General features: G+C 47.2%; 1 protein-coding gene across 6 annotated transcripts in view; it reads right to left on the bottom strand.

Annotated features, from left to right (window-relative positions):
* PACS2 (phosphofurin acidic cluster sorting protein 2) overlaps positions 1-13061 on the bottom strand; it is an 85227-nt gene that overhangs the window by 46438 nt on the left and 25728 nt on the right. For 5 of the 6 annotated variants that reach the window (XM_062580974.1, XM_062580978.1, XM_062580977.1 and 2 more), the window contains exons 2-4: positions 10343-10430; positions 6084-6173; positions 718-843 (exon numbers count right to left, since the gene is read on the bottom strand). In XM_062580974.1, coding sequence (XP_062436958.1) covers positions 718-843; positions 6084-6173; positions 10343-10430 — 304 coding nt within the window. The remainder of the gene's footprint in view (positions 1-717; positions 844-6083; positions 6174-10342; positions 10431-13061) is intronic. The other variant, XM_062580979.1, reaches the window with a different exon arrangement.

Below are 13061 nucleotides of genomic sequence, written 5' to 3' on the forward strand. Positions count from 1 at the left end.
ACTGTAAATCTGTATATTTTATCATTTACCTCCCAGAAACAGAACCCCAGCTACGTTACCAAGAATAGCCATGAAGTAAGAACTGTGAAAGGGATTTCAAGCAAAATGATAAAAGCTATTTGATCATGAACTCTCATACAGCAGCACAGAGAAGCATAGCAAAGCTCAGCTGCTTTAACCTTAGTATTTCTTAGCCTTGGAACACTTGCCTAAATGATCCTAATGATCTTGCTAAGCACATCTGAAAAAAAGACATTCTACATTTAAGACTAACCCGAGATGAATGCTTGTGTTAGCTGAACTGAATCAAACATACTACACCTTCTGTTGTCTGTTTCGGGAAACAGGACACAAAGAATATTTAATGGTTTTTAAACTCATGCTGAAGTGTCCTGAATACAAAGGGAACAACACTATATTTGGGTAAAATTATTTGAATACAAATTCCTCAACCTTAAAAGAAATCCTCACAAGGTAATAAGCCAATTTTATGAAATCTTTTGATCTCAAGACATTATCTAGAAAACATATCATTATTACCTGATGTTAAAATCTGTTTAGAATCTTGCTCTGTGAGTGCTAAGTACAGTTTTGAAGATACACATATGAAATCTATGCAAATACTTCTTAACGAGGAAAACGACAATGTTGGTTTAATGCAAAGAAAAGGAAAAATGTGTACACTTGAAAACACAGACCCTGCCAAATGCTGCTCACCTCAGCCATGTTGATAGACCCCACAGCCAGAGTCTTGTAGCCCAGAATCGTTCGGTTCTTGTACCGCTTCCGTCGCTGCAGCATGATCTGAAGCTTGTTGCCTTCTCTCTTCAGAAAGTGAGGATACTGAGGTTGGAAACACAATGGAAAAGTTTATTACGTCCCTTGATGTTATCTCCCAAGCTGCCTCATTCGCAAGTAGACTCCATTCCTAGGGGTCAACGCATAAGGCTTTTAGTAGTGCCTAGGGTTGAACTAACATTCAGTGGACAACCCCACATTATCCCAAGAAAGCTTACATCTCTGACTGCACACCCCAGCTCTAGGCTTTCATTTTCCCCATTCAAACACTTCCTTGCTTCATCCATTCAACTCTCAGCCAGAGGGAAATAGCAAAACAAGTACCTGCCCGACACACACAGGCTTTGGTAAAGCTCTGATGGAGAACCCAAATGCTACGTGAGTGACAGGCAGATTAGGAGGGAGAGCTCAGGTAACCCTCACAGCTGCACCTGGAGAAATAGAGCCATGTCTGCACATAAAGCTCAGGTCGGGAGACAAGCCAGGCCTTGGAAACCTGCTTTACAAAGGGGGCTGCGTGCTAGAGTAGCCAACAGTTGCAGGAAACTCATCCTGGGGTGCAAGGAAGGGCTGAGCCCAAGCCAGGCTCCAAAGCCATGAGCAGGTGCCACGAGACAGGCTGTGAGGCTGCTTCCCTCAAGAGCCAAACGGAGGCTGCCCAGAACCAAAGCCCTGGAGCTGCAGCCTGGGGCACAGGCTACTGCGTATGTGAACAGAGGGCACCGCGGAAGGCATGGATGCCTGTGCTCTCAGAAGGACAGGGCCTCCCCTCCAGCACAAGAGCACATCTCAGTATTTGACCTTTCGCTGCATATGCTTAAGAGCCTGTTGTACTCTGAACGGCAAGCGCAGGGAAACACAGCTAAGAGGCAGCTAAGGATTTGCTGATGCCTATTTTGCCAAAGCAGAGACACCTACATGGTCCGTCAGTGATTCTCTCTAGGACAATGCTATCTCCATCATGCACGTGGCTCCTGCAACTATCAGTGTTTTCCAGCTTTAACACACTCAGGCTTCTATTTCTCAGAGTAGTTAAATTGTTAGCAATCAAATTGATTGCTCCCCTGACCTTACTGCTCTAAGTTCCCAAAGTCAATGGTGGGAAAAATCTCCTCTGACTACACTTAAGTGCTGGTAACCAGGGAAGCAGGCTAGTGAGTATCCCAAGTTCCCTGAGCTTTTGCTCTGCAAAGGCAGAACAGCAGCAGACAGTGAAGTGGACTGAAAACTGGCTGAATGGTAGAGCTCAGAGGGTTGTGATCAGTGGCACAGTCTAGCAGGAGGTAAGTAACTAGTCATGTCCCCCAGGTGTAAATAATGGGTCCAATCCTGTGTCAACTTATTCATCAACGACTTGAATGATGGGACAGAGCACACCCTCAGCAAGTTTCATGATGGTATAAAACTGGGAGAAGCAGCAGATATGTCAGAGGTCTCTGCTGCCGTTCAGAGGGACCTTGGCAGGCTGGAGAGATGGGCAGAGAGGAACCTCATGAAGCTCAATAAAGGGAAGTACAGAAGGACTCTGTACCTGGGGAGGAATAAACTCACACCGGTACAGGTTGGGGGCTGACCTGCTGGAAAGCAGTTTTGTGGAGAAGGACCTGGGGGGTCCTGGTATAAAAGAAGTTGACTGTGAGCCAGCAGCATGCCCTTGTGGCAAAGGTGGCCATTGGTATCCAGGGTTGCATTAGGAAGAGCATTGCCAGAAGGTAAAGTGATCCTTCCCCTCTGCTCAGCACTGGTGAGGCCAAATCTGGAATGCTGTGTCCAGTTCTGGGCTCCCCAGTATAAGAGGGACAAGGTGCTACTGAACTGAGTCCAGTGACTGGCCACGAAGACAATTAAGGGACTGGAGCATTTCTCACACGAGGAAAGGTTGAGAGAGCTGGGACTCTTCAGTCTGGAGAAGAGAACACTGAGAGGGGGAGATCTTATCAATGTGGATAAATATCTAAAGGAAGAGTGTAAAGAGGATGGGGCTAGACTCTTTTCATAGCCTCAGCCTGGAGCGCTGCCAGGCTGCAGGGCCCATTTGAAGGGCTGTGGAGGGAAGATGACATACAAGGGAGTAGCAATCTTCAAGAAAAGATCACATAGCCACATGAGTAGGTAGCTGAGATGCATCTTGAGAGCAGAGATGAGTGAGACCCAGGCTCCAAACATATAAAACACAGCACAAAGTAGCCTGCAGAAAGGAAAACATAATTGTAGGGATCTCAAATTGGACATTCCAAACTGAAAGATCCTTCATTTCACAGGCAAAAATCTCTCCAACCCTGTACACCATGAAATTAGCTTCCTGCCTAACAAAAACTTGATAAATATCAATGTTGAGTGCCACCAGAAACCCCCAAGATACTAATTTGCACTTCAGAACAAGTCTGGCTGCTACGCAGAGCATCAGGAGCAGTGGCCACACAGACAAGCAGAATACTAATTAACTGCCTGCTCTACAAGCACGAGATCTACTTTGCATCGCATGAGGAAGTGGCCCTGCAGCAGAGAACAGCAGTCCACATAATTAAAAGACCACATCAAAAGACATGTGCATTCAGACACAAGTTGAGCCTGTGACTTTATAGGAGTGCACTGTCCTTAAGTAAGGATGGAAGCACATGATTGGGGGATCCAAGAGGAGTTCAGAAAGCAAGATGGAAAAACAGTCCATTGAACTCCTTGGCAGGCTATCAGCAGGCTGGAATGACTGTAGAGATTGCTACTGCTTTAGCTGGTGAAGCAAGACAAAGCTGTAGCATGATGCTGTCCTTTTGGCTATTCAGCTATTCACCAAGAACAAGCAATGGACACACAGAATCTCCAAGGCCACAAGCCTTGGTTTCCATTAACCGTGACGCTCGGTGCCTACTTTGATATAGTCACCCTCAGTGCTTATTATCCCATCCTACATTACAGTTGGAGATTTGGCACTTTCATACTTAAACCTAGCGTTTCCCTCCCACTGGAGTCCTCCTACATGTTGCAAAGGCAGCAGGGAAGAGGACTTCCTTGCTCTCAGCTCAAGGCACTTGGGTCCAACCAGGGTTACTGCAGGATAGGCCTGAAACTACAGCTCTAGTTACACTTGGTCCCAGGCCAGTTCAGTTTCAATGTGTAAAATTTTCAGGGATCTTCAGGGAACCTGAAGGCTCAAGTCCATACATTTGCACACCTCTATCACAGCTGTACTTCCTGGCTACCTCTGACAATCATTCACAGAAATGATAAAAAATAATCCCCAAAGATACAGAGACAATCAGACCACTCAGCTGCCCACTTAAGTGCAAAGGCCTCCAGAAGAAAAGCAAAGTTGTTTTCACCGTGCAGACAAGTTATTTTTAGCTCCAGTCATGGCTTATCAGCTCTGCGGAATGGTTTCAACCAAAACTCTTCAGTAATTGTCAGTCCACGGTATGGACTGGAGAGGAAAAGAGCTCAGCTCAAAACATTTGAAATCAAAACTTTTAGAGAAAGCAACAAGCACTCCAAGTTGTGAAAAAATGGGGCCATCACACAGCAGAACAGCTACAGAAATTCTTTCTGAAGCCCCAGTAACATAATCCCTTCCATCTAGAAAGGTTTATTAGATCAAACACATGAATTAAGCACACCATGGAGCTGCAATGTTGTGCTTGGAATATCTGGAGAATTTCACCTGACCATGTGAAATGCAAGAAGAGCTGGGGAAAAAAAAACAGCCATTCTAGCAGAAAGGATGATGCTAGCTCACCTGCAAAAAAGGCTGTTGCTGGCTTAGCACTAGCTAACACGGTGAAACAGGATCAGACATATCACTATTCCAGGCCTACCCTAGTTGTGTAATAGAGCAACAGGAAACTCCTGCCTCCTGTTTGAGCCAATGCCTGCCAGACATAATAGGCTGTGGGCTACCATGCCAGCCTGCACTGTCACCTGGCTGGTTTAATGCTGACAAAGAAACGCTCCATGCAAGGGACAAGAATTTCACCCAAGAGAAACAGCAGAGAAGGAGGTGACTGAAGATACAAGAGGCTGCAAACCCAGACAGCTAGCACACTGTACACACACAGAGAGCAAGATACACAGTTCTAAGAGCTAACAGTGAGAGATACTGGCTGCTGCAAGACAGAGCTTGCCATGCTGAAACATCCATGTGCTAGCACTCTGTGGCCCATCACCACTCTCAAATATCCCAGGCACTAATTTCAGAGTGTATCTGGCTTAAGCTACAGACATTAGCCAGAACAGTTTCCAGCCACCACCCAATTAAGAAACAACAACCGTTGTCACAGAAATCCTGCTGCGCTATAATCAGTTCCTGGGTGTCACTGCATCCAAGAGCACTAATCCTTCCTGCAGCCAGAGAGACCAGCAGTACCTCTCTGCGTTAACATTGCCTGCTTTTCACGCTCCTTCTATGAAGGCTTCCCCACTCACGATGTTACACTAGGGACAGCATGAACCAGGAAAGAGAGGAGCCAGAAAGATACAGTTGTCCCAGTTCCCAGCCATCCCCATGACTCTGGAGCCTAAAGCAGCTATCTCCATACTGCTCCTGCTTCCCAGGACAGCACCTCCCTGGGCAACTCCAGATCAGAGGTTTACCTGTCTCCTTTCTAAAACTACTCTCCTATCGGCCTGCTCCTCCATGTTGCTCTCCATGGCTGTTCATTCCTAGCAAGGCAGGCAATGGAAGTAACAAAATAGCCATTCTGGTCTGTTCCAGTTCCTGCCAAGGCCACAAAATGAAGAGAAGCAATGAAACGAAGTCCTTGTGTTCCTAGGCACCAAATACAGGACGTATCAGGAGGAAGGTTCACAGACACTGTGAGCCCAGCACCCTGCTCCAGGCCCTCAGTGAAGACTGCAGACACTCAATGCAGACAGGCGATTCAAACAGATTTGCGTTGCCGCACTGAGAATATGCAAATTGCAGCTAGCATCTAATTTGCTTGTTCCTTCCAGGCAAGTCAGGATTACAGAGACCTGCTTTCTAGGATGCAGGGTTGGCCCCAAGACAATGCTAAAGGTTTACAAAACAGCTTTTCCAGTGGTCTTCTCCCTCTCCAAAATAGATCTCAGAAGCATCTGGGCCATTTTTGCAGAAATTCCCCAAGGCTGACTGCTAAAAGCTACAACCCCAAAAAGCTCAGACAGCTCCTCAAAAATGGTTGGAACAACCTTAAGAATAAGCATCCCTGGCAGCACTAGGAGGATTTTCATGTCAGACCCACATAGTACCTCCACTCACTGAAAAGCAGCAAGTCCAGCAAGCACATATGCCCCAAAACCAAGTCCCACATTACCTGCAGAGAGAAGGTCAGTGCAAGCTCTGTCTCCACATGTCCACTCGGGGGCAATACAATCTCGTGAGACCTCAGGATGCGTTTAGAGCCCTGCACAGAAACAAAATACAGCAGGTAAATCCCCTGGCACCCAACCCATTTACAGCCCAGCCATACAGCAGGTCCTCCAGCATAAAGCAGGCTCAGCAGCAAAACAGGAGAGCTCCAACTACCACAAGTCCTGCCCTCCCTGATACCACTTGCTCCACCTGTCCTAGGGACAGTTGCCTTTGGGCTGTACAGCAAACATCACCTCAGTAAAAGGATAAGGCAGCAGGTCCTGCAAGTGGAGGACTTGGAGAGCTTCAAGAAATGGGCATTGACCCGCAAGCATTGCCAGAGCAGCTCTGGCCTCAGCAGTGGAGTCCAGGCCCACAAGTCTATCCTACAGAGCAGTGGGACACCGGGCAGGAAGACTAATCTGAAACAGAGGTAGCCTTGGCCTGAAATCCTGCCCTAGCCCTATTTATTGAAAACTGGGAAGTATTTTCAGGGACTAGCACAGAGAAAACAAACAGACAGATCAGACCTTGCACTTCTGTGAAATATTAATGAGATGAAAAGGAGATATTTGACTAATGAAGATTTGGACATATTTACTGCCCCTAACTGCAACAAAGCAGCTTTTGTTCTGCCAAACCCCGGCATTCAAAAACTATGAGTCAGCCCCCATCACCCAAGTTAGTCTTATTTTAAAAGTCATTTTATGATTCCAGCCAATAACTATCAAGCTCTTCATCTCCTAGGTTCAGAGGCTACAGCATCACATTTAAATCTCTGCTGTTAGCCATGAAGGACCAGTCTTTTCTTTTTATATACTCCCTCCCTGCTTGGGGAAGGTAGAGATTTTAACCATCCAAACAACTCCAAGTAATTGGGGTGATAAAAGGAGGGGGAAGTGGAGGAAAACAGTAGGTACTACAATGGAATCTGGAGCTGCCCTGTAATCCTATCAGCTTTCCAACTCAAAACTGTGTTTGGACCGCTATATGCTAACCAAGTTACTGGGCTATTTGCTTTATGAGCATTTGATTTCACACAATTGAGAATTTTTCAGGGAAAACTAGCAGGAAAGCATGAGACAAACTGCTGCCTAGCAAGCACTTGTGGGCTGTTCAAACACAGTGGCAACTTTCAGAGGACTCTGGCTCAATTTCTGCTGAGACTGCAGATCTGCCTTTATCTAGATGGGCCAGTCTCCCAGAAGTACCGAACTGTAGCTTTCAAAAAAGGAGCATCTGGAAAACTGCAGACAAACTGGGGGAAACACTTCCCGGTTACACTCAAAGTTACTCAAAGTAAAATTGGTTCTGCCTACATCAGCCCCAAACAGGAACCTGAGATAAGACAAAAAGCAGAGACCAGTTTACACTCCTTCTTCCAGAGCAAATGCTGTGCTTTGCAGAGGTGCCTCAGCTCCTGTGCAGCACAGGGCAGGCTGCTCTGTGGAAAAGCAGAGGGTGCCTAAGCTCCAGCAGATCAGAAGACAAACAAGCAGAGCAGCATAAGAAAACAAAGGGTTCTCCCCACCCCCAAAAGCAGTGTGCATGGAAGAGGACAGCTGCCCAGTGGCAGCAGCAATGTCTGTTCCATTGGTGCAAAGCTCCTAACAGTGGCAACGCTGCTTTACTTGTTATGCAACTCAATCTACTGAAACACCAAATATTGCTGCTTTTAAACAGTTATAGTAGATAAATAGAGCACTGGCTCATGAAATGCAGTTGACAACTCTTTGAACATCACTGTTCAGGAGGCTGCAACGAGACATGGGAAATGCAGGTAACATGCTCTCATTAGATTTGAATTCAGTCATCCCCTCTGGAAGGGCTCCAGCGCCTGACACCTCTCTCCCGCAATTCCCCATAAAAAAGGAAGCCAGTCATTCAACAGAGACCATCTATTTGACGATTCAATGTCACCAGCCTCAAACAACAACCACGTCAGAAATCTGAACACTGGCAAATTAAATGATCCTGAAAGAGCTTGTCAGCATCATAGTAATAACTTGCAAGCATAGAAGTACTGCATTAAAATCCTTTTAATGAGAGGGAGTTTCAAATCACCCTGAGAGTGATTTGAGAGTTGCTACTGACCCACTTTTAAATGGCATTATCACAAAGAGATATGGGCGACAATGAGATCACAGCACAAGGAACACCTAATGTGAAGCTCTGAGCATCTCCAGGACAGCAGTCACTCCAGCCACTCCATCTAGGTCAACTGCAGCAGTAGATCAAGGGCAAAAGAAGACTGGCCCAGGCATCTGAGCTGCAGCCCGGGACTTGGCAGACAAGCTCCCCAAACTTCCCATACAATACAGGGCAAGTCCCTTCGCCTTCCACTTCTTCAGGGATAACAGCACTGCCCTGCTCTAGAAGGGAACGCAGATGACTTGCTCAAGTATCAGTGCTGAAGTTACTGTAGTGAGGCAGATCGCAACAGCATCCAAAATAGACCTAACTGTTAAATAGACCTAACTCTCCTAACTGTCAAAATTCCCTTTGAACTTGCAGATCTGAGGCAACATTTCCCACCTTTTCACACAGAGAAGGTGTAAACAGTCAGCAGTAACCTTGACAGGGAAAGATTTTGCTCTAGTAAAAGCTACCAAGCTCTCCAAACCAAGTTTGACACACTCATTCACTGGCAAGCCTCAGACTTTTACAGCTAGGAATACAAACATATGGAAAGCTTTCAACTTTGATAAGCAGTAACTGACAGCCTGAGAACCCACAGCTGTGTATCTTCAGAAATTCCCATAGAATGCAGTTGTGTGAAAGTATTCCCTACCTTTCTGCTCCCTGCTGTGGGTGTGTGAAACCCCCGCATTCACTTCACTGCCCACTTCTCTTCCCTCACATCCTGCCTCGAGCTTATAAAAGGGGAAGCAACCCTTTATTCTTCCTCACAGACCAAGAGCAGCCAAAATTGAAGCAAAGAGCTGCATTATTCCTCATTGCTCATGCTCCTACAATACAGAGCTCAGGTTACAAGAGCAAGGAAAAGCATTGCTCCACTTCTGCTTTCCCTCACAAGGAAAGCATCTTCAGATATTCCAGTCCACAGACTTGGGGGAAAAAAGTTGCCCCACTGTGAAGAGGTCCTAGACCCAGGAGCATGAGCATTTGCCTCATGTTACCAACACTCTTCAGGTGACTGCAAATTTCACAGGGGAAGAAGATGGAAAGAAAAGGAGGAGGGAACTGCAGCAGAGACATTTGAAACTGTAAGTGGTATTCTTTCAGCTACAGCTGCTGGGTAGCTTGATTCAATAGTCTTAACACAGAGGAACACCCTTTTATCCCAGCTGGTCTACTCACAGAGGTGAGAGATGTTGGCTGAATCCTCAGTTGCTTGTTCTTGCACCACAGACCCTCCATGATTTCAGTTTCCATGCCAGATTCTGTGTGCTTTGACACAACCACATCTCTGCAGGGGTTTGTCTGGCTTTTTATGGAAAAGCAGCAGCCTTTCATCGTGATTAATGGTGTTTTTCTACCTAGAGGTCTGCTAGGCTCTCAGTCAGTGCTTCAGCATTTCAAATGGTGGCAGCACTTGAGCCAGACTGACACTGCGATGCCCTGCAGAACTGAGCCCCCTTTCTCCCTAACCTGCCGCCAGATAGTGTGACCTATATGTAGACACTTAATTAAATGGCACCAACCTGTACTATAAAGTATGTTTTTTACCCTAGGACAATGACTATATTTTAAGGAAACAAACCAGTATGTGTAGGTGCCCTGCAAACCCACTGGCAAGCATCTAGCTACAAAGTAACTTAGACTCCTGGTAGTAGAGCTGTCCCTGAATAAAACAGAGAAGTTAATCAACAAAGGAAGGCCCAAACTAGGCTCCTGCCAAACCAGGGTCAAGTTACCAAAGACGTTCCGCCCTAAAGTAAGCTGAAGCATGTTAGAGAAACAGGCTTGGTTTTAGCCCAGGAAGAACTGGTGACAGCATAAGATCTGTAGCAAGCATCCTTACAGAGTCAAGCTCACGCTGAGCCCTCAATGAGCGGTATGCTTTGCTTGCAACAGTGAAATTCTGTAGGAACATGGGGGAAACATCACAAGGGACTCTCTCCATATCCAGAATGCCCTGATGTATTTGGGAAATGGCCCATGGTTGCAACGGACCCTCACAGAGCAGAAGCTCAGCTTATGCATCTGCCAGTATTTTCACCCAAGCAACACATTTAATTCTTAGAACTGAGCAATTACCTGCATTTTGACAGCAATGACCACAGAAATAAGTTCCTTATCCAATTCCTTTAAGACTACCAGTTTCTTTAATGTCAAGCTGCATAACCTGCAAATGGGAACAGAAGAGAAATAGTTATAATCATGCCTGAAAAAGGAAAAGCTCTGAATACCTTTCACACAGAGCAGTATCTCAGTTTGAGGGAGAACAGACTCCAGCCACAAGCCACATACAAATATAGAAATAAAGACAGCACAAATATCTGAGGTTTCCCAGGCTTTTCAAACTGAACTTCTCCAAATGCAAGGACATGGAGAGTGGCTACATTTCGTCATTTGATACAGACCCCTAGCCACATGGGAGTGCCTCACTGCATGGGCTTCTACAGACCACAGCCTGGGAATCCTTGCTCTGAGTCAGACCAAAAGCTTTTGCATGGTCAGAGGAATTAAATTCCAGCAATTAAAAAAAAAAAAAAGAGAGAGAGAGATCACTGGGTCAAGCCTGAGTCCAGCCAGTTATAAAGTCTTTTTCAAGCTTGTTAGCTTTTTCAGCTTCAGACTCTCAGCTCCCAAAGATCCAACTCCTAGCTCCTCTTGTCAACTCACATGTTCTCCTCCCCACTCCCAAACAGAAGTGTTAGCAGGCAGCTCATACATCCCTAGGGGCGAGGAGGGAAAAAAAAAAAAAAAAAAAAAAAGAAGAAAAGAAAAAGAGGCGGGGCGGGGGGGGGAGACTCAATGGGTGCCCTCTGGCCCTGGCCTTCACATGCTTTGCATATGCAAGTAAATCACATTCTTTGCCCAGGCAATGGCACATTGTTCTGGTTAGAGCTGTTTGCATTTCTGCCTTCCAGCACAGGGAGCCTGGGAGGGGAGGACATTTGGACTAGGTGCAGCTCGAGTTAAAGCTCTGAGGTAATGGGACCGCAGCCCTGGCATGGTCACAATTTCACAGAGGAAGAGTTACCCCCAGCCGATGTAATTTAGAGGGCGTGCCTAGAAAACAAACCTCGGGGAGGGAGAAACCTGAAGCAACGACAGCTTGGCCTGAGGAACACTGCAGCCAGGAAAAGCCGCAGGGTGGGCTCGAGCGCCCAGACATCACCCATGACGCGGGCCAGGAGCGGGCACGGCCTTCGTGTCGCCCCCCGCCCCACGACGGGGACACTCTCGAGGCTCTGCCGGCGGGACCAGCAAGGCTCGGCACACCTCCGGGACCGCTGCCGGGCTCTCGCTCCCGAGCGCAGTGAACGCAGTGTGACGCCGGTCGTCTTCCTTGCGCCGCTGCTGCTAGCGGGCAGTCGCGCTCGGCTTGCCAACCCCCCCGCCGCCCCGAGCCGAGCCTCGAGCCTCGGCGGGTCAGGTGATGGGAGCAGAGGCAGAACAAGGCGCCGGCGTCGTGGGCGCCCGCGGGCGGGCGGACAAAGGGCCCTTTCTGCGCGGCCCCGCGGCGGAAAAAGGTACGCACAGAACGGGTCGTGTGCCCCGCGCGCGCAGCGCCGCGCGAGAACGGGCGCTCTGTTCTCCGCCGGGCGCTCTTTCAATTCGTCATTTACGAGCTCGGATCAAACCCTGCGAAATGCTGGCTGCTTGGAGAAAAAGGGGAAAAAAAAACAATAAAAAAAAAATCTAAATGCCTCCTTTACAGTGATCAGAAAAACAAAAGCTGTTAAAAAATAAAGTCACGGGATGCATCTGCTTTCTTCATCCCCCATTGCCGGACTACTGGTACTAAAAGGCACTTCACACAAACAACAGTGAAACGTTTATATTGTCCAGCAAGAAAAAACAATGCAAGGGAAATAAATAAAAAAACAATCCTAGGCACTCTTACAGTTTAAAATCCCACCAAAACACTCTTACCCTCAACATGCTTGCTATTTAGCCCAGGTCTTCAGTCCAACTTTGCAGCTTACAAATCAAAGAAAGCTTCCGAACACATGGCTGAACGGAGACGTACTTTACTCAAGCAGCTTTAAAAACACACATATTTCAAGCACGTCTCTGCATCCCCCGCCAGCTTGGTACCCACGCTGCCAGGTACAGGGATCCCGACCTGCTCACATCCTCGCATGTGGCAAGGATGCGGGTTTCATGGTCTCCGAAAACAGCAGCCCTTCTCTTCAAACACCTACCTTTAGCCTAGATTTTCCTGTGCCTTTATCAAGTCTCAGGGATCAGGAAGGCAACTGGCCTCACAAAATATTTTCAATAACAAGTATGTCAAAGTTTGTCACCATTATTAGTAAGAAAAGCAGGGCAGAAACAGGCACACTGGAAAAAAACAACAGAGCTACATTTGGAAGTTTCACATACGTACATGTTTTCAGTGCCTACAGGGAAAATAACCCAGCACACAGACTCACAGTGGGAACTGAGAAGCACAAAGTCTGAAGCTGGAAGAGGCCAAATTATTGAGTGGCTTATAAAAAGTTTGGAACGACGTGACAGCAAGCAGGGGCAAGTGCTTTCTCCGTGTGCTTGTTTCAGCATTGACCAAGGTGTTGTTGCGCGTGGGGGAGTGAAAAGTTGCAAAAGCACTAAGTTAGCTGAAGCAGTGTTAAAGAAGGGCAAAGGAAATCTGAGAGCTGAGATTCCCACCCTTGTTTGAAGGCACATGCCACATCTCCCCACTTGCAGCACAGCTGGGTGCCAGGCAGCAGCTGCCAGTCCCAACAGGGGGGCTTGCGTCCCCGTCTGTCACACAGCTTGCTCCTACTGGGAGGAAGGATGCTCC

The sequence above is a fragment of the Rhea pennata genome, chromosome 8 (genome assembly GCF_028389875.1).
Source record: "Rhea pennata isolate bPtePen1 chromosome 8, bPtePen1.pri, whole genome shotgun sequence".
Taxonomy (NCBI): Eukaryota; Metazoa; Chordata; class Aves; order Rheiformes; family Rheidae; genus Rhea; species Rhea pennata.